The sequence below is a fragment of the Triplophysa rosa genome, linkage group LG18 (assembly GCF_024868665.1).
Source record: "Triplophysa rosa linkage group LG18, Trosa_1v2, whole genome shotgun sequence".
Lineage (NCBI taxonomy): Eukaryota > Metazoa > Chordata > Actinopteri > Cypriniformes > Nemacheilidae > Triplophysa > Triplophysa rosa.
Window position 1 is genome coordinate 7,778,021 of NC_079907.1, and position 18,940 is coordinate 7,796,960.

Below are 18,940 nucleotides of genomic sequence, written 5' to 3' on the forward strand. Positions count from 1 at the left end.
AATACAGCCAATAGGGAGAGCCAAGCGGCCCAAATAACTTAGTACATATTTTCAGTAAAAACCATTTACATTTTATTCTGCTTTATTTGACGTTGTACATGTTTAAAATCGCATTAAAACAAAAAATAAATGTAAGCCTACTGGTTTAAAATTTAAAGGGCTATGTAATTTGGCTAGGCTATATCTGCTAGCAGACGGTGATTAAATGAATGGTCAGGAAGTTCAACAGCTTTTCCGTCTTCTAGTTTTTCTTTGCATTTTTTGTTTGTATTGTACTGAGGACCAATAAATAACGCACAAAGATTTAAGCCGCCCTGAAATTGAGCTCTGCCAAGTATATCAAATGTTGACTTATCATGTACAATGATGATTTAATATAATCACTAAATAACTTATTTTAAAAATAATAATAAATCACAGTCATCATTTTAATTAGCATTCATACTGTTCATAGCTTTGTATCACATTAATTAGGCATAATTTTGATATATTTTTTATTTTCTCTCGTTCTTAAACAGACAATTTGGTAATCACTCACAAGATTGTTAACAATTAATTTTACAAATTAAAAGTAGAGGCATGACAAATTGTCTGTTTTGGTTTATGCTTCCACAACTGATGCTTTCCAGGGTGTCTTAAGAATCAGGGAGGACCTTGAAAAAGAAAATCACATTAGTCTAATATGACATTATTAAAATATACTGTTACTGTGTGTTATGCTTTACGTTTTAAGAGTAGCCTATCACTGTGGCTCCTAGTAGACTCACCTGCCTGGAATAATTTGGTCCAAGTTTAAAGCGACAGCAGATAATGTCAACAAAATACCCAATTAATCTGTGGAGCAGGTCTGTGTAGAAAGCACAAAAGAATAAAACTCTATCAGTTGGCATAGCATGTATGGAGTGAAAAGCCATGATTTTGATCAAATTGATTATGAGAAGACCCTGTTAAATACCACGTTTCATTTTTTACCTTGTATAGTATGTCAAAGTTACCTGAGGTGGAGAAGATTCCTCCAATGATGCCACACAGCCTCACAAGAAACACAGAGAGAGGCATATGCTCCTCACTCACCCTCACCATCAGCGGACTCAGTTTATACTTAATAAAGATTCCAGACACACCATGGCTGCCTGCTTCATGGTTTATAACCCGGTCCTGCATGAAAGAGCAAAATCATTATCAGCAGCACACACAAATAGATGTACCAATGCACACAGAGTGCACAGATAACATACCCTTTCTGTGACAGAAAACTGATGCATGTCTACTGATACATCAGATGTGTGAAGCTTGGTGGGCACAACTGTGATAAAATACTGAAACAGCTGATTGTCTGAAAACAAAATAAGAACACGAATGTTCATCAAATCCAAGGTTATTCATAGTGGTGAATGATTCTCTTTTTGTGTACATTTACATTTGAATGCATTTCCATTTATTTGCATGCATACTCTGAAAGTGATCTAATCCCTGTGAAAGCTTTGTGTGTTGTGTTGTGTTGTGTTGTGTTGCTGTGGACTGTGTTGGACAAATAGTTTGGACATTTTAATGAAGAGATCAACCTAAACCTACGCTCTAATGTTATTTTCTCTGTGCCATCAAGGGGATTGATGTGTCCAGGAACTTCGTTTCCAAAAGACAGACAGTCTATTCGATGTGAGAAGTTATAAACTGTTGGGGAAGTAAGCAATGAGAGAGAATTAGAGGTGCATGAATTTGCCATTCTTAAAAGTAAAAAAAAGTTCACTTTAAACCTAAAGGTTTTGTTTATTTATATATCACCTACACCATGTTAAAATGATGTGGGGGGGAAACATAAATTGTTTTGTTGTATATATTTATATATTGTAATCATGAATTTGCTGTAGCTCAAATGAGTATAACGCTGGCAACGCTGACAGAGAAGGCAAATAAAATGTATAACTTTGAATGAGAGCGCCCGTCACATGCGTAAACGAAAGTGAGAGTTCTCCATCATGTGGATTTTTGGAAAATTACACTAGTAAAAAAGGTGTTGTTAAAGGGGTCATATGACACGGCTAAAACGAATATTATCGTTTGTTTTAGACGTAATGCCATGTGTATACATGAGTTAGGGTCTAAAAACGCTGTAGTTTCCACATACCGTGCATGTTTGTATCTCCTCTTTGCCCCGCCTCTCTGAAACGCGCAGATTTTTAACAAAGCTCATCGCTCTGAAAAGCGAGGTGTGATATGATTGGCCAGTTAACCGTGCGTAGTGATTGGTCGAATACTGCAAGCGTGTGACGGAAATGTAACGCCTCTTACCATATTTGGAACATCAGGTTCCAAAGCAATTGTACTGACAGGTACGTCCAACTTACTTGCATATACATTTGGGCGATCTTAGTCCAATCATACCACAAACTGACGTAGATTTGTGGGGGTGTGGTTGCACGAGGCGTTTCAGGCAGGTCTAGGTGAGCATTCGCTTTTAGATAGAATGCATCTTTTGTTCTGACACTTTAACTTTTGCAATTTTACGTGTCTAATACATGCATGGGCAACTTATAACACACAAAGACACAGAAAAACACGTATTCGCGCCATATGACCCTTTGAACACAATGGTCTGTTTAAATTACAATTCCATGCTTCCAAAGAAATGTAGTGACGTAGCTCTTCATGTCATTAGCAATATTGTGAGAAAAACTCACCTTCTTCTTTGACTATAGGTGCAAAATGGGCATGACCCATGAGAGAAGTGATAGGTCTAAATGGAAGACAATTTTGGGAAAAAGCATACTTTTACATACAAAACACAGACTTTGACAATGTTTTCTTACCAGATACATTGAAATTCATATCTGAATATGAATATAATCATGTAGTATATTATGTATAGTATACTGTATATATTCACTTACTTTCCTAGCGTGATATGTAAGTTCCCTGCAACTTTATTGACATAGATTTGTCCATGTATTCTGCAGGAATTGTTGTTGGATAAAGATGCAGAATCATTCCTACAGATGCAGAATCAATCATGTCAAGAAAAAAATATATAAATACAGTATGTTTATAGAAATATTACGTTTTTTTTCAGTTTATTTCTGGTTTTATATGTTCTTTTACCAAAATAAATTTTGAATAAATAGCTAATTACTATGATTGGATAAAATGGCAGTTATTTTAACACACGCACCATGGAAGCGGGTCAGAAAAGTATCCTTTCAGAGCAGACTTAAAGAGTACATCTTGAAGTGAATGCTCCTCCCTCAGTCTGCCTTGAATCTGCTGTAATATCCTTAAGAGACAGAGATTGACAGAGATTGTCTATATATCATCCTGATAAATATTTCACTATATGCCACACGATGGTGCTTTTCAAATAACAGTAGCATCTCACTTACTGATGCCACAGTTTTTGTTGTGCAGAAGGTTCAAAGTTGACCTAAAAAGTAAAAACATTTAGAAATGTTTCTATTTTCTGGAAAACTGTTCAGAAACACAATTGTCGTAAGAGTTTGAAGCTACTTACAGGTTCATATTTCAGCTCCTTTGATGCAACCACATCATCAGCAATATCTAACACATCTGCGCCCAACCCTTGACAAGAGAAACACGAGAATAAACTCACATTTATTCCAAATAATTCACCATTAAATCAGACTTGGCATAAAACATCTTAAAAATAATGGTGCTCAAAAGGTTCTTCACAGCGACACCATAGAATAACCCTTTTTTGTTCCACAAAGGTTCTTTAAAGAACCATGTCTTTCTCACCTTTTTATAATCTGAAGAACCTTTTTTTGCCACAATGAACTTTTTGTGAAACAGAAAGGTTCTTCAGATGTTAAAGGTTCTTTATGATACCATTTAGACAAAAAAAAGGTTATTCTATGGCACAGTGAAGCACCTTTATTTTTAAGAGTGTATTGAAAAGCAAGCATTTAAATGATATTATGATCGCATTGAAAGAATAAATTCACTTACTTTCGCATTTCATTGCAACTGTGATGTCAATTTTTATTTTCATTTTACTGTAAAATTCAATCAAACAAACAAATAAACAAACGACAAAACAAGAGGTCAGGGTTTATTATTTTATCTATATGTATAGATATGAAAGTGTAATGTTCACCTTGAAAAATCTGTGTCGACTTCATACTCATATTTCATCCATGTGTCTCGGTACACAAGAAACTCAGAGATGGTCAGAAGTGCCATGAGGATGAAAACAATCAGGGACACTGTACAGAAGAACCAAAAAGGTCTGAAGCAATAACATCTAGTAAACATATACTGCAATGTTTAAACAGAAAACATAGACATTCACCTGTGCCTCCGAAAGCTGACGTTACAACATAGCTCTCTGGGACTTTAGGAAAAGCATCTAGCTCTTTTACAAAGTGGACAGCTCCTTTTCTATTCAGACGCTTCATTGTTTAGGATGTAACTGGATTCACCTTAAGCTGTGGTAGAGATACAGTAAGCTAAAACATTCAAAGTGTCAGGTTTAGCTCGGTTAGATTTACACTTTTTACCTGTGCAGCTGGCATAACATTAGTTATTTAATTTTAACAGAATTTTGATTAAAAACGCTTCATGACTTTTTGACATAACCAGTACTTGATGCCCAGATTAAATTTTAACTGCCAAATGCTTCCTGGTAACCCACCTGATATTTACAGCTACGTAATACTAAGAAATACTGCACAAATGACACTATTGTGTAAACAGACACAAGACCAATGTCAGTGTGCATTGAATCTATTGAGTCTTACCTCTTTAACCACTTTAAAATGAAGGACTGAACATGATGGGACCATCCATTTGCTGCCGTTTAAATGTGCTGTTTTGCAACCACTGCCTCGTTGTGGCACAGCTGGTTTTTCCAGCTAAACAAAAACCTGCACAAGTTTCCACGAATCCCCAAAAACAAAAGCGGATTGGCTGAATGCTGGGTTAAGGTGTTCTGTGTAAAAATGTTATGTTGCTGTGTAAATCCACCAAGGTTTTGTCATTTAATTGAATCAAAATGAATACAGAATTAAATAGATAATAGATTATTAATATAAGTTCATATTTGTATTCTTTTCATATGATACAGTATTTACATTCAGTTCTCACTGTGCTGTGTTCCAGCACAAAAATGTGTATACATATTTTAGCATCCATGAGTTGTGTACAAAACACAGCCTTTAATAATTACACAATTCACACAACACTTTTCAACAGAAACATTTTTTTGATTTTTGTGAAAACTCTTCTATATTCTAAATGGTCAAACATACTGTCTATCAACTTTGAATATAAAAATAAAAACAATGCAGAAGAACTACAGTCACGTGGTTACCTGTCCCATGGGTCTCTCGACTCTCAATTGAGCATGCGCATTGAGCGGTTTCAGCGCGAGGACATCTGTATGTGTAACGGTGTTCACAAAATCTTCAATATATTCGGTAAAATAATTTATCATTATGAATTTCTCAAAATTACCATACATTTGTTAAGATAACAAAATAGAATATTGTTAAGTTTATGTATAAATGCAAGTTACTATACAGTTAATTAGCTATATCCATCAAACCTAGCATGTCCAGCCACGTGGCGAGCTTTTCTAGCAACTGAGAATGTCACGTATAATCGCTGATATTGGGTTACATTTAGTGCATTACATTCGACTTTGTATCGAGTTCATGTACAAAAGCTTCAGTTTACTCAAATTGCGTGTTGTGTTTAGTTGAAAGGAAAGCCGAGTGCTGTATGACAACGTATGTAACGTTACTTATGTATCGATATATTTGTACATGCTACGATAAGAACACCTAGTTTATAGGGAGATTATTTTAATTGCAGTTTATTCAATTCTGATCAAATACACCTGAACCAGGTAATCGGAGTCTTCGGGTGCACTTGAAAATGACAGGCAGGGTGTATTAAAGTTTGAACTCTGCAGCACCGTAGATCTCCAGGAGTAGTATTATCAACTTTTGCATTAAACACACAAAAACTTGTCAGTACTGTACAGCCTAATGGTATGTTACACTTTGCAGTAAAATAGGTGGGCAGAATGAATCAGGCCTTCGCTCCGAGGTTGATGAGACCCAATCTCCCCCTGAGGAGACCTGCAACTGGACCAGGTTTATTTACACCTAGATGTCCAGCACCACCAGTTCATGAAGTCCATCAAGAGCAGCTTCTAGCAAGTGACGTTCTGGAGGGTAAGAGTTAAATGCTTTTTGTTGTAGACATGCATGTTATTGATCAAGATTTGTTTTTGATGGTGTTTTTGTACTTCAGGCCCTAAAGGTGATGCTGTCCGAAAAGAGAACAGTGTGGTCCCAGCAAAGAGCAATTGTGATGTATGTATACAATAGCTTTTTTATTAAACTTATTAAACTTAAACATTTTCAGATGCAAGTTTACATTTTGGAATTTAAATCGACTTAAACCAGCACCTTTTAGAATTATATTTTGTTACTCTGGAATATGTTAGATGTGTCTCTGTTGATGCTTAAAGCATAGAACAGACTGCAATGGAAGTTTAAGTGATGTCATTAAAGTAAATGTCAGATTGCTTTCTAAACCAAAGTTTAGAAGTATCTATATAATTTTGCTAGATATCATGCCAACCATTCTTATATGGTTTTGTATGGATTCACTGTATTTTATTTGAGCATTCTTTCACTATTCATGTAATCTTCGATTGAAGTCATGTCAAGATTACATAAACATGTTAACATGTATATAATAGTGTGGAGATTCCCTGTGTTTTCCACAGATGGCAAGGACCATGCTGGGCCCACTGGTGAAGTTGTGTAACTACTGCAGTCACCAGGGTAGGTCAGATATGTCCCCTTGCTAGATTTCAATGTTTATCTTTGTATGTGTCTGGATTTTGGTCGTGGGATTTTTTGTGGAATATAAAATAACACAAACACACACATATTGAGAGGCAGGTAGATTTACAGGTAAATCACTTTTGTCATTCACCTAAAAAAAACCTACTTGATATTGATCATTAAAATAAGTGGCTGAAATATCGGTTATCTTTTCTCGCTTTGTTTTAGGTAACTTCAGGTGCACCCGTTGTAAAAAGACCTGCTACTGTTCTGTAGCTTGTCAGACAGAGGATTGGAAAGCTCATCGACATGTTTGCAAACCTAGCAACCCTGAAGTTGCCAGGTACTGCCTTTTTTTTAATTTAATGCTTAAATATTTCTGTATTTCATAAAAAATAATGAAAAGACATTTAAAAACGTCTTTTCAATCAGTGAGAAAGCAAAGGAATCCACAGCTGTGTCATGTGGAAATGGGCTTGGTGTCCTTCAAGCCAAGGTATGTCATGTTCTCAGAGCAAAGTTTGGTTAATAGTTTAGCTGTTCCAAAGGATAACCCGCATCATCTCCATCACAGGACAAATGCATTGATGTACAGGCAAAAAGAGTGTATCGGCGCGATATGCGCAAGAACACTATTTCCAAAGCAACTGTGATACAGGTACAGTGTGTTTGTGCTACATTGCATTTTGTTCCCAATATGCACACATTACATGTCATGTTTTCTTCCCAGGGTACAGTGATTGAACTGAGGAACCCTGGAAAGTTCTTCATCCACCTCCAGTCGGTGGAGATGATGGAGTCCTTGAAGAACATCACCACTGAGCTCCAGAAAGCCTACAGCACATCATTTTCCGCCCCATTCAAGCTTGAAGTTGGGGAGCTCTGTGCTGTTAAATTTTCTCTTGATCGGGTCAGGAAAATAATCTGGCCTTTATATCAGATATTTAGTACTTTGTGCTAGTCCGTATGATTTGAAACTGTTTTTTGCATAAGTTTAATTAGTTTTGCCTCTTTACGCTGATGTAGAACTGGTATCGGGCTGAGGTTCAGTCTGTTGATGTGGCCCGTCGAACTGCTAGTGTAGTTTACATTGACTTTGGCAACGAGGAGGAAGTTACTATTGACAACATAAGGCCTCTCTCTGCCAGCATCGACACCGCACCACCCTTTGTGAGTTCCTTTCTGCTTTAATTCTGTAACGCGGGTTACTTTTCCGATGAATTGTGGTGCCAGCCGAGGTCACCGGGTTGTGCTTTTGCTTCAGCTATTTTTGTTTATTAACAGGCTTTGGAGTGTTGTGTGGCTGGGGTGACACCTCTGACAGGAACCTGGACAGGCGAATGCACTATTGCTGTTCAACAGATGTTTGCTGGAAAGAGTCTCACTTGGACTGTGGTGGACGTCATGAACGACGGAACTCTGTTTGCGGTGGACGTTCCTCTAAGCACACTCGGTAGGGAATTCATTGGGTAATTTCTCGTTCACACGAACCTTTCCAAAGTTGCCATAAGTTGTATGATCTGGCTCTGTGTTACAGGCAAATACTTGAGCACTTTTCTAATAGACCAGGGCTATGCCGTAAAGGTTGTTCCTGACAAACCGCGGAGTGAACAAGACATCAGTGAGTCGATGCTTCATTTACGATCATGATACTTGAAAGATTGATGATGTATTGATTCCAGCCTTTATCTGTTCACATCCCTTATTTAGATTCTCTCCTGACAGCCTCCTTCGAGAACTTCAAGCGTTTGTCGGGTGGAAAGAACGAGAACTCTGAAGCCAGGCCTCCTGAGCCTTTGACTCAGGGAGTGGGTGACACTTTCACAGCTATCGTCACACACATCCAGTCTCCTTCAGAGATCCTCTGCCAGAAGCTCGAAAATGCCTGTGAGCTTCAAACGTGTCAATTTAAAGCACTTTACCCACAAAATTGCATCCATTTGTTTTTGTAACATGAGCACCTGATACTTATATCACCAGGGATGCCTTATGCAAAAAAAATCACTCATTTACAGAAATAGCTGTTGGAATACACTACCGGTCAAAAGTTTTTGGACACTTACTCACTTATGTGTTTATATTTTTAAATATTTTAGAATAATAAACTCATCAAAATTATGAAAGGGAACTAAGGGAATTATGTTGTAACAAAAAAGTTTTTTAAACGTGTTCGTCAGTGTAGTTACCTTTTGACTAGAATTTGCAGAAATGTTTTCTTGTCATTTTATCAAGCAGCTTCTTGAGGTCTCACCCTGAGATGCTTTTTAAACGATATTAAAGGAGTTCCCATCTATTCTGTGCTCTTATTGGTTGCTCTTTCTTTATTATTCAGTCAAAGTCATCCATTTCAAAAATATTTTTAATTAAATAAAATAATATTGTTGTCATGAAAAAAAAACATGTTTGTTTGCAAAATTATATTTTTGTCTACTAAACTATTTTCAGACATTTAAGCATACGCTTTCAGATCAAAGGTTTTTGAAAATAACAAAACATTTCACGTAGTGCATTAGTGGTTTTTCCACTATTTTATGCTGTTTAATATGTTACATAGTCTGATCTGTTCTTCTGTATGCAGGTATAATCCAGCAGCTGCAGATGAGTTTGAGGGAGCATTGCTTAAACACTCCAGCTAGTGAGAACTTCAGACCTGCACCGGGAACCGTCTGCTGCTCGCTTTTCTTTGGTGAGACATTTGTCTTCACAAACATATTTCTTTAAACAATGAGATTCATTTATAAATGGATTAACACTGAGAATGTTGCTGAAGTTGTTGTGCACACATAAGAAGACTGCTCAAATTTGCTCGAAAGACATTGCATAATATTCATTTTTCCACACTGGAAATCATTTTGTGTTACGGCCTGTTAACAGTAAGTTATACAGTATATTGTTAATGTCATTTTGTGCATTACAGAGGACAACCAGTGGTACAGAGCGAAAGTTCTGGCATATTCTTCAGAGGACCGCGTATGCATCGGTTACATAGACTTTGGCAACTCAGAGGAGGTTGAGTTGCAATGTCTGCGACCCATCAGCATGGAGCTGTTGGCTTTGGCAACTCAAGCAATTCCCTGTTGTTTAGCAGGTGCAGTCAAAAAGTTTACAGTGTGTATAAGCGTTGATGTAGATTATAAAAAGGCCTCTTAAAAAAAAAAAAGTTTTTTAATCATGTTTTCAGATATAAAGCCACCCACTGGCACATGGTCAGAGGAAGCCATTCTAATGGTGAAAAGCCTTGTCTGCAATCGCTTCATTCGAGTTGTCATAATGGGTAAGAAGGACGGTAAGGCTCTGGTGACCATGACCGATGAATCCAGTGACCCCCAGACCAACCCCGGTGAGCTGTTGGTTACCATGGGTTACGCCGTCGTAGAAAGTGTGCAGACGGAGAACAAAGAACCAGCCGCCCAGGAACAGCCTCAAATGCCCTGTAAGTCTAAAGATTTTTTCCAGTTTCCAGAAAATTTTGAGAACATGGTCTCATGATGTGTTAAATTATTGCTTTAGCCCTCACTGGCCCAGCTTCTGAGAAGCTGGAGTGGACTTGTGCCGAACTTCCCTTTGATGGCCAGAAGGTGGAGCTGGTTGTCAGTACACTGAAACGTCTTGATGAGTTCTACTGTTATAACTACAGTGCAGGAGGTGAGATTGGTGTCTGTGTCATTTCTTCTCGACTGTGATTCATTAAGGTTTTCATCAGACCGTTTGTTTTGTTTACTTGTTCGGCAGATGTACACGTCCTGACAGATCTAAACCGTGAGCTCATGAAGCATTGTGAGTCACAGCGAGCTCCCTTCACGCCAAATGTGGGAGAGCCCTGCTGTGCTCTCTTCCCCGGTAAATCTTCTCCATCGTAACGTCAAGTTTACTGAAACAAAATTGTTGGCCTTGACTCAGATACAGTTCACTGAATGTAAGGAGTTTCAAAATATACAGTGTAATCGAGATTAAGGTACATCACTTTCATGTTTGCAGGTGATGGCCAGTGGTATCGGGCTATGGTTATGGAAGTGTGTGGAGTGGATAAAGCTAGAGTTTATTTTGTGGATTTTGGCAACTCCTGTGAGGTGGAGTCATCTCAGCTGAAGGCCATCTCCCAGATCCTGCTCAAACTCCCCTACCAAGCTATACGCTGCTGGCTTGCAGGTTTGTGTTGTTCAAGTTGTTTTCGATTCATTAATAACCAAATCTAGAAAAAAAGTCTTTAAATACATAGAAAATGCATTGTCCACATTACCCACATTACATATGTGTAATGCAGGAGTTGAGCCAGTGGAGGCTCAGTGGAGTAAAGAGTCACTTCAGAGGTTTCATGCTCTGTGTGCCAGTCAGCAGTTGAGCGGGAAAGTGCTGTCCATCACTGAGAAAGGATATGGGGTGGAACTGGAGAGCGGAGGACAAAGCATCGCTGCTCTGCTCATCTCTGAGCAACTGGCCAAGCCTTATGGACAGAAACAAACCCTACCAAAGCCAGCTACATCTTCCAATCAGATTGAGGCTTTGCCCACACTTAAACCCATTGATCAGAAACCACCTGCTGAAGAGACATCTAAAGTGAATAACAAGGGGGCTGAAAATGGCCTAGCACAGTCAACCACATCAAGTAAGTTATTATTTGCGGTCTATTTGAGTAGCATCTGCCTGCAAACCCGGAGGCTGCACTCTCAGGACCGAATTTCTAGGACCCTTAAGGTTTTTAGCGACAACGGTTTTTTTCGTTAAACATTAAACAATTGTGAAAAATTTAATGGGAAAGTTAATTTTGCAGAAGTAAGTTGATCGTTAGTTGCTAAATAGTCTTGAATGCACTATATAGCCACAATATAAGCATATATATAAGTATATTCGTTTAACGAAACCAGCACGACTGGCAAGCTTCTGTTGATTTAGTGACTATGGGATGATTATTAATCCTAGGCCTAGCCAGCACAATAAACTGTGGCACTTCGTTGTGAAACCTTGTTAATTACTCATTGTTTTTCCATTTTAAAGGGGTGGTGCAACGGTGTGTCATGCATTCTGACTTCTTTACAATGTTAAACGTGCTTAACATGGTCAACTTGTCAAAAAACGAGTTGGGCGTATTACGTAGTATTTCTGTGCCCCAGTGATCGTACAGGTTTCGAAAAGTTTTTTTCAAACATATAAAACTGTTTCGTAACTATTTTTCTTAGTCCCTTATTGGACAATTCTCCCGGAAAAGCACACCCACGTGGCAGCAAGGAGAGCAGGATAAGGAGCATGCGCAGACGTCACTTTCACTTGTGTGCAGGAGAGCGAGCATACGTTCGCGAAGTTCAGGTGTTTGTTTGTTCACTGCATTTGGGTGATGAATGTTATATAAACGGTGGATATAACGCTGGATTTGGAGATCGTTTGAAACTGATATATGGAGCCATCCCAGCTCTAAAAGATGCCGGACATGAACCGCATGCGATGAGTGAAACTGATGTCTGTGTTTTGTTGGCAATGGGTGCGCACGTGCTTTAGTTCAGCCTACCCCTCCCCCCGCACACGCTGTATGCTTTCGGAAATAATCATACAGCTGTATCTATCTTTTACAAATGTGATCAAACTAAATACTCTTCGAAGATACGAAGTATGCAATACTACTCTATAGGTACTCAAGATTCATATGAAATTGGCAGTAACCGCGTGTATTAGGGCCGCTTTAAGTAATTTTAAATTAATCTTAATATTTTAATTGCACGTCTCTTCATTTTGACATTATTTTTATAATAATGATTGTTACATTTGACATTATAATAATTGACTGTTAAAATACCACGTGCTAGATTTTGTCATGTACTGTGTAGTCTATGTGATCTCAAGGACAGAGCTCAGTGCAGGCAATAGTATGACAAAAGATTAATAAATAAATTGGTCAAGTACTAGGCTTCGGCCTTAGTGGTCACTAAGATCTTTTAAATATGAAATTAAAAATGAGAGAGTTGAACATGTTCAACTGAATGCTCATTATTTCATTCACTTCTCTCTCTTTCTCTCTACGCTTTTATCTCTCTTAGGAGTCAACGAAAACATCATCAATGAAGTTGAACTGTTAATTTGTTATTTTATAAAATATACACAATCTTAAATTTATCCTGTGGCATCCTTGTGTCTTCACTCTGTACTTGAAATGTGGTTAATCTAGTGACTGAAAAGGTTATACCATGATTTATTGTTTATTTTACTTGATGTGTTATTATATTATGCTAGTTAGTCACAATAATTACTCAACATTAAGCAGTTAGCAATAAGGTTTAGCCTAGTATTTGGGTGCAATAAACTTTTAAAGGGTCAGTCAGTGAAATCTAGCGGCAAGGTTGCGAATTGCAACCAACCGCTCACTCCACCCCTCCCCCTCCCTTTCGAAACACTACGACGGCTGACAGAACATGGCGAATTACATGCAAGGGGACCCGTGCTGTATGTAGATAGAAATAGCTCATTCTAAGGTAATAAAACATAACGCTTCACTGTGTAAGCTCTTTATACACCCATGAAGGCACAGCTGTGTATATTATATTGCATTTCTATCAATAGACCCTCCCAAAAATTACACACTGGACCTTTAAAAAACTAAGTAGTTAGAATTGGGTGGAAATACTGTCTTATGCACTGTTTTTGGTCCTCAAAAACTAGGGTCCTTGGGGACTGCGGTTCTCCAAACACTTAATCGATCGGTGGCACTGTCACAAAAAATAGGGCCCTAGAAGTGCAGTCCTGGAATTGTGGCCTCCGGTATTGCAGTCGGATAATATTGGTCTATTTTGTGTGGCTTTGTTCTTGTTTTTCAACGTTTGTAATTGTTGGATTAGTGAATTGTGTCATTTACTTCTGGTCGTTCTTGTGATGATTATTGTCACCTAGGTGCCTGTTTCCATTTGAACTGGAAGACGTTGGAGCTGCCTTGCAATGAGAAATTTCAGCCTCGGGTGGCAGCAGTGATAAGCCCAAGTCTCTTCTACGTCATGAACCCTGGGAAAGGTGTGTATTTAGTAGATTTGGGTAAAACTATGAACTTAAATCTCCAGAACTATTATAATTCATGCATGGCCATTATTATAGAAAAATAATGCATCTGATTTCTGTCAGTTCTAGTGAATGCTGAGGGTCTGAAGGCTGTTATGACTGATGTTGCAAAGTATTGCAGCAGACAGGCAACTCCCATCGAATGCCATCCCTTACCCGGTGCCGCCTGCTGTGCACAGTTTTCAGGTCAGTTTGACCTTCAGACCACATTTAATTACATATAAAAATAATACACAAGCATTCAGTGTTTCCCACATGATTTTGAGAGACTTGTGGCGCTGATGATGTCACAAACTAATTAGCATATTTATGACGTCATCACGCTGTGTTTGCGATTGGACTTGACATCTGTTTCTCTTTTACTCTCTGATCTGTCAAATTGTACTACATTTTAATACAACTGAATGCCATTCTCTCATATTTTCTGTTCTGTTGTCAGACATGAAACAATTATAGAATAGTGACTTATTCCCAATAATGTTTAATACAGCCAGCAGTCACTTTAACTGCTGCTAAAATCCTGATTTATAAACTCGTCATCGTTTGACAAAAGCATCATACATCTACATTTAAGAGCGGATATATGCAGACATATTTTGGCTATGTCTCTTATTTTTCTCATGGAGCGCACGGCCTTTACTGCTGGTTGCTCTTTCTCAATGTGCTGCTGCATTATGAGCGCTTCTTTGATTTTAAATGCAAATGATAGTTTTATTATGCATTGCGTATAGTGCAGACAGTTCGTCACAAATCGAGAAATATGTGAGTATACACTGCTAGCACGGAGCTAACTATGCATGCACGCACACCGCACCAGGCGTGCAGTTGCCTCACAGAGTTTCAAAACATTTTAAAAAATTCATCAAAATTATTAATCACAATTACAATATCATGGGGAAAGGCAAGAATGATTTTGCCATAATCATGCATACCTTCCATCAGGTATTTTAATATTGCAATTAATATTAAAAAGTGATCAAATAAAAACTACTGAAACGAATGTGTGTTTTCACCATGTTAAAAATTGGTGTGTCTGACACAGATTAGGTTACCTGTCATTGGGTCCTGGATTGAAACGTTTGGGAACCTCCTGCTAATTAATGACAAACAAACAACATACAAACAAGTATGCAGAGGAAACGGATGGAAAAATAAAAAAATCTTATTTTCACTTTAATACTTCGATCATTGCAAGATAGGCTACAAATATACAATGAACTTTCAAAATTTTGTTTTGAATTATACATTTCATGAAACTACAAAGTTGTGACTTTTTCCATTTATTTGAGACCAGTTCAGATATCAAATACAATGTAATTAATCTTATTATAGACGATAGCAACCGCATATTGTGAACAATACGGGTGAATATAGGAACAAAGTGCAATTAAGAGCTAAATGTTTATTACATATGTGACTTGAATAGCCACTTTTCAAATATTTTCATCATTTTATTGAAAATAAATGCGTTTACGATCTGATATGTGATAGGAAAAAAGGTTGGCAAACAGCAGTTCCGAACCCACAACGACAAGAAGTAAGAAACACGCTTAACGCTCTACCCCAAGGGTCTTCAACGTTTTTCGGGGCAAGGACCCCTTAGATGAGAGATGAATGGAGCAGGGACCCCCTTATACTAAATGTGTAATCGGAGCTATTTAAATAGAAACAATCCTATTGTCACAGCAATATTATGTTAAGACATTACATTAGCACTATGTTATTGTTGCACATAGGCTAAATACTTTTCTGTGTATTAATTTTGTTTTTAATATAGATTGCTTGATTATTTTAATGGATTTGCAGCATCAAACATTTTCATTTTACTGTGAGATGGACAATTAAACATTTATTTGAACCTTAGTTTTTATTAAGGCTTCAATGAGATGACTGACCCTGGTTAATGGCACAAAGACTATTCTAGTGGAATAGGGGTTGTAGGGGTTGTCTCTGGATGCGAAAGAAATCAGTGCAGATTTAATGCATTCTGTTGTAAAAGCAGGCAGTTTTATTAAGTATCATTCTTGTTTTTTCTTCCGCTTCACTGTGTGTCGCAGAACACAGCGCTATTTTATAATGCTGAGCTCCGTTGTCTTTCTCATGGATCAGCAGGCTGTTACACGAAAATTAACACAAGTTTTTTCTGCAGAGCATCATATCAGACTAAAGAGAGCAACATGCAACTAGTCCGCGTTATTTTCGGGGCAACTTGTTTGACGAGCACCATCAGTACACGGTTTCATTGATTTTAAACACGTACAACAGTTTTGTCAGAGTTTAAAATGCAGAAGCGGTGTGGTGTCATTTGGCTGTCAAATTAGCGCTTTACAGCTTTAACAAATTTGAACAGAAGTGCAGAAACATATGAGAATGCACTTTATTTGCAATCAACTCCTTTAATGCGTACTTTTATCGGAAGGGTGACCGAGAATGCACTGATTCTAACCCTGCCGGTTTTTATGATGCAGATGTAACATTTCTTCCATTGCTTGCTTCCGCTGCCTGAATGGATGTTTTTGTCCGCACTCAGGTTAAAATTGGAAATTAAAATGCTTCAATGAGTCCACGCGGCTGCGCACGTGCGCAGCTTAAAGAGAACATTGGTTGTAATATTTCTATACTCATGCTTTAGATTTTTAACAAAAAGTTGCCTGTGAGTAAACCGTAATTAGTGAACCCCTTGCAGTTCCACCGCAGACCCCCGGTTGAAGACCCCTGCTCTACGCCACTGGAGCAGTAAGTTTGCTTGTGCCGTTCTTACATTTTCTCTTTGGGCGGAGTTAGTGTAAATAGCACCTGCTTACAAGGCGGGCTATTTGCACTGTTTATAGACATTTCTTCCAATAAGTGGTGGGGACAAATTTGACTTGGGCAAAAAGTGGTGGGGACATGTCCCTCCCGCAAATTACACCTATGCCATTAATATACCTGCCCAAGTAGTCAATGTGTGGGGAACACTGCTAACCTTCCGTTAAATCCTGATGAGCGCGGTCAGCCGTTTTCTCTGTCAGTAACTCTGTGACTGTTGATGTTTACGTGGAAATGCAAATTCACGGAGTAATTATTATTAAATTATAAATTAAACCTTTTAATTCATTCACTGTCATGTGAGAGAGAGATGTCGAGGCGCTGCACATAACATAAGCGAGAGAGAGAGAGTGGCGCTGAGCGTCAACAAGCTGCATGCAACTCTACAATAAGTTTTTATTTTAAACGTCTTAATTCAAAGGGGATTCGTGTAAAAGCTATTCGTGGTGGCCAACGTTGATATTGTGGAGGTCCGCCACGAATAAATCAATGTATGGGAAACACTGAGCATTTGTATTGAAACATTCCTGATAATTGTTGAAAATAAAGAGGCACAGGCAAGAGACCATTGTGGAGATTCATTGGAATTCCTGCGCAAGCCAGTAATTTCATGTCTGTTGTAAAATAATGACACACTTGGCTCGTGGCTTTTAAACTACAAAGGTATGCATGCAATGGGTAGATAATTATTTTATGTAAGTGCGTTGTCTTTATGAATGTATAATGAAAAAACGAAGTAATGTTGTTTTTTTCCTTTCAGGTGACAAAAATTGGTATCGAGCTGTTGTGTTAGAGGTGACCAGCAAGCATGCGCATGTAATCTACGCAGATTATGGGAACATGGAGACAGTTCCTGTCTCTAACATCCGTCCCATCACCAAAGAGCTTCTCCAGCATCCATTCCAGATCGTCAGGTGTGCTCTGGAAGGTACGAGTACCACCTGAACTTAGTCAGATTCTGCAAAGGGTCATTAATCATGGACCATATTGAGTTTTTCCTGCTATAATTGTTACTCGTTTTTAACAGGTAACGAGCATTTTCCTTCTGTGTGGCCCGCTGGTGTTTTGGAACTTTTTGGGATGCAGTTGAGCAGGGGAGTTGTGGCATCTGTTCAGCGCTTTAATGGGACGTCCAACTTGCTAACCCTGACCCAGCCATCGGGCCAAGATGACAAAGATATTAACTCTGTTATCCTCAGATCTCTGGACAGAGGACAGAACAAGGCTAACTCAAAGTCGCCCGCGAAAGAGAAAAAAGACCCAAAGCCGCCCTCCGACGAGAAAAAAGACCAAACACAGACCGTCAGCACGAATAAAGCTACTGATCAAACTAAAACGGCAGATGTTAAGAATCGTGACCTGGATGATGGCACAAGTCTGATACAAAGTGCCAGCTACCATAAGAAAAAGGAACCGGGTGAGAAATTGTAATATTTAACAAATTGTGTGCTACTAGTGGTTTTGCAGTACAAGAATTTGTCTAGGGTCTTTGCTTATGAAATTCAGGTACACAGGTGCAGCACCACCTGGTATTTTTAGCTGTAACCCAAGTGTGTTATTTGAAAGCCTTGTCATCATATCCAGAATAGTTTGAACTAACATTTGTGTTTGATTTCAGAAAACGCAAGCAAGGCAATGACTACAGTGGAATGCACTAAACCAGACAATGATACAAGCTCAAAGGCGGGCACTGGTAGGTGTTATAGACGTTTTAGAAGATGTTGTCTTTCGAGGGATTGAGCCACTCAGGAAATGCTGGCAGTAGTAGTCAGTCATTTCTATTTCAAAAAGTGGATGCGTCTTGCACATGATTTTGTGCTTTTTTTTCTTTCAGCTCCCCCCTTGTGCTGCTGTCTTGAGCTAAAGCAAAAGGTCGGCAGTTGTTTTCCAAAAATTAATGAAGCCAATGTGCATAATTGACTATGTGATTTATCGTTTGTCTTTTTCCTCTCTTTAGATTGACCGGATTGAGGAATTGATACTCCTACTCATAAAAAATGTTGGCGGAACCAAATAGTCAATATTTCTTATCAAGAATGTCTAGTTTAAAATCAGTTTAAACAAATGGTTGTTCATCCTACCTTTTTATTTATACTGTGTTTTATAAAGTTTTATATAGCAGTTAACTATTAACCTTCAGTAATGCAACCTGCTCAGATTTCCTGTTCCACATGGTCAGTTTTTTGTTGAACCCATGTCAGTTTTGTTCAGTGTCTTTACATGTAGATGTTGACAGTATCATACTGCTTTGATTTAAGAAAAAAACTTGAGTTCTTTCAAAA

At 38.2% G+C, this 18,940-nt stretch overlaps 2 protein-coding genes across 3 annotated transcripts; one reads left to right on the top strand and one right to left on the bottom strand.

The window, feature by feature from the left end:
• Positions 1-85: 85 nt before the first annotated feature.
• On the bottom strand, positions 86-4,859 carry si:ch211-225b10.3 (endoplasmic reticulum-Golgi intermediate compartment protein 2). 2 transcript variants are annotated; one of them, XM_057358752.1, is made up of 14 exons: positions 4,752-4,843; positions 4,304-4,460; positions 4,109-4,217; positions 3,961-4,007; positions 3,506-3,573; positions 3,378-3,418; positions 3,170-3,271; positions 2,892-2,990; positions 2,682-2,737; positions 1,576-1,674; positions 1,239-1,336; positions 996-1,158; positions 768-847; positions 86-653 (listed from the first exon to the last, which is right to left on the bottom strand). In XM_057358752.1, exons 2-14 carry the CDS (start codon positions 4,407-4,409, stop codon positions 636-638), a joined length of 1,086 nt encoding a protein of 361 aa, XP_057214735.1. In that variant the 5' UTR covers positions 4,410-4,460; positions 4,752-4,843; the 3' UTR covers positions 86-635. The 2 variants fall into 2 exon arrangements, with proteins under 2 accessions (XP_057214735.1, XP_057214734.1); XM_057358751.1 differs by having other exon boundaries at positions 87-653; positions 4,304-4,439; positions 4,752-4,859.
• A 474-nt stretch (positions 4,860-5,333) lies between these two features.
• tdrd1 (tudor domain containing 1) lies at positions 5,334-18,847 on the top strand. Its single transcript, XM_057358762.1, has 26 exons — positions 5,334-5,429; positions 6,024-6,191; positions 6,271-6,332; positions 6,752-6,809; positions 7,041-7,155; positions 7,245-7,308; positions 7,387-7,470; positions 7,543-7,722; positions 7,839-7,982; positions 8,097-8,265; positions 8,350-8,433; positions 8,523-8,699; positions 9,391-9,498; positions 9,730-9,900; positions 9,994-10,245; positions 10,323-10,457; positions 10,545-10,652; positions 10,791-10,961; positions 11,077-11,418; positions 13,689-13,805; positions 13,920-14,036; positions 17,419-17,586; positions 17,686-18,075; positions 18,277-18,351; positions 18,493-18,530; positions 18,616-18,847. Exons 2-26 carry the CDS (start codon positions 6,041-6,043, stop codon positions 18,673-18,675), a joined length of 3,540 nt encoding a protein of 1,179 aa, XP_057214745.1. The 5' UTR covers positions 5,334-5,429; positions 6,024-6,040; the 3' UTR covers positions 18,676-18,847.
• The last annotated feature ends 93 nt before the right edge of the window (positions 18,848-18,940 follow it).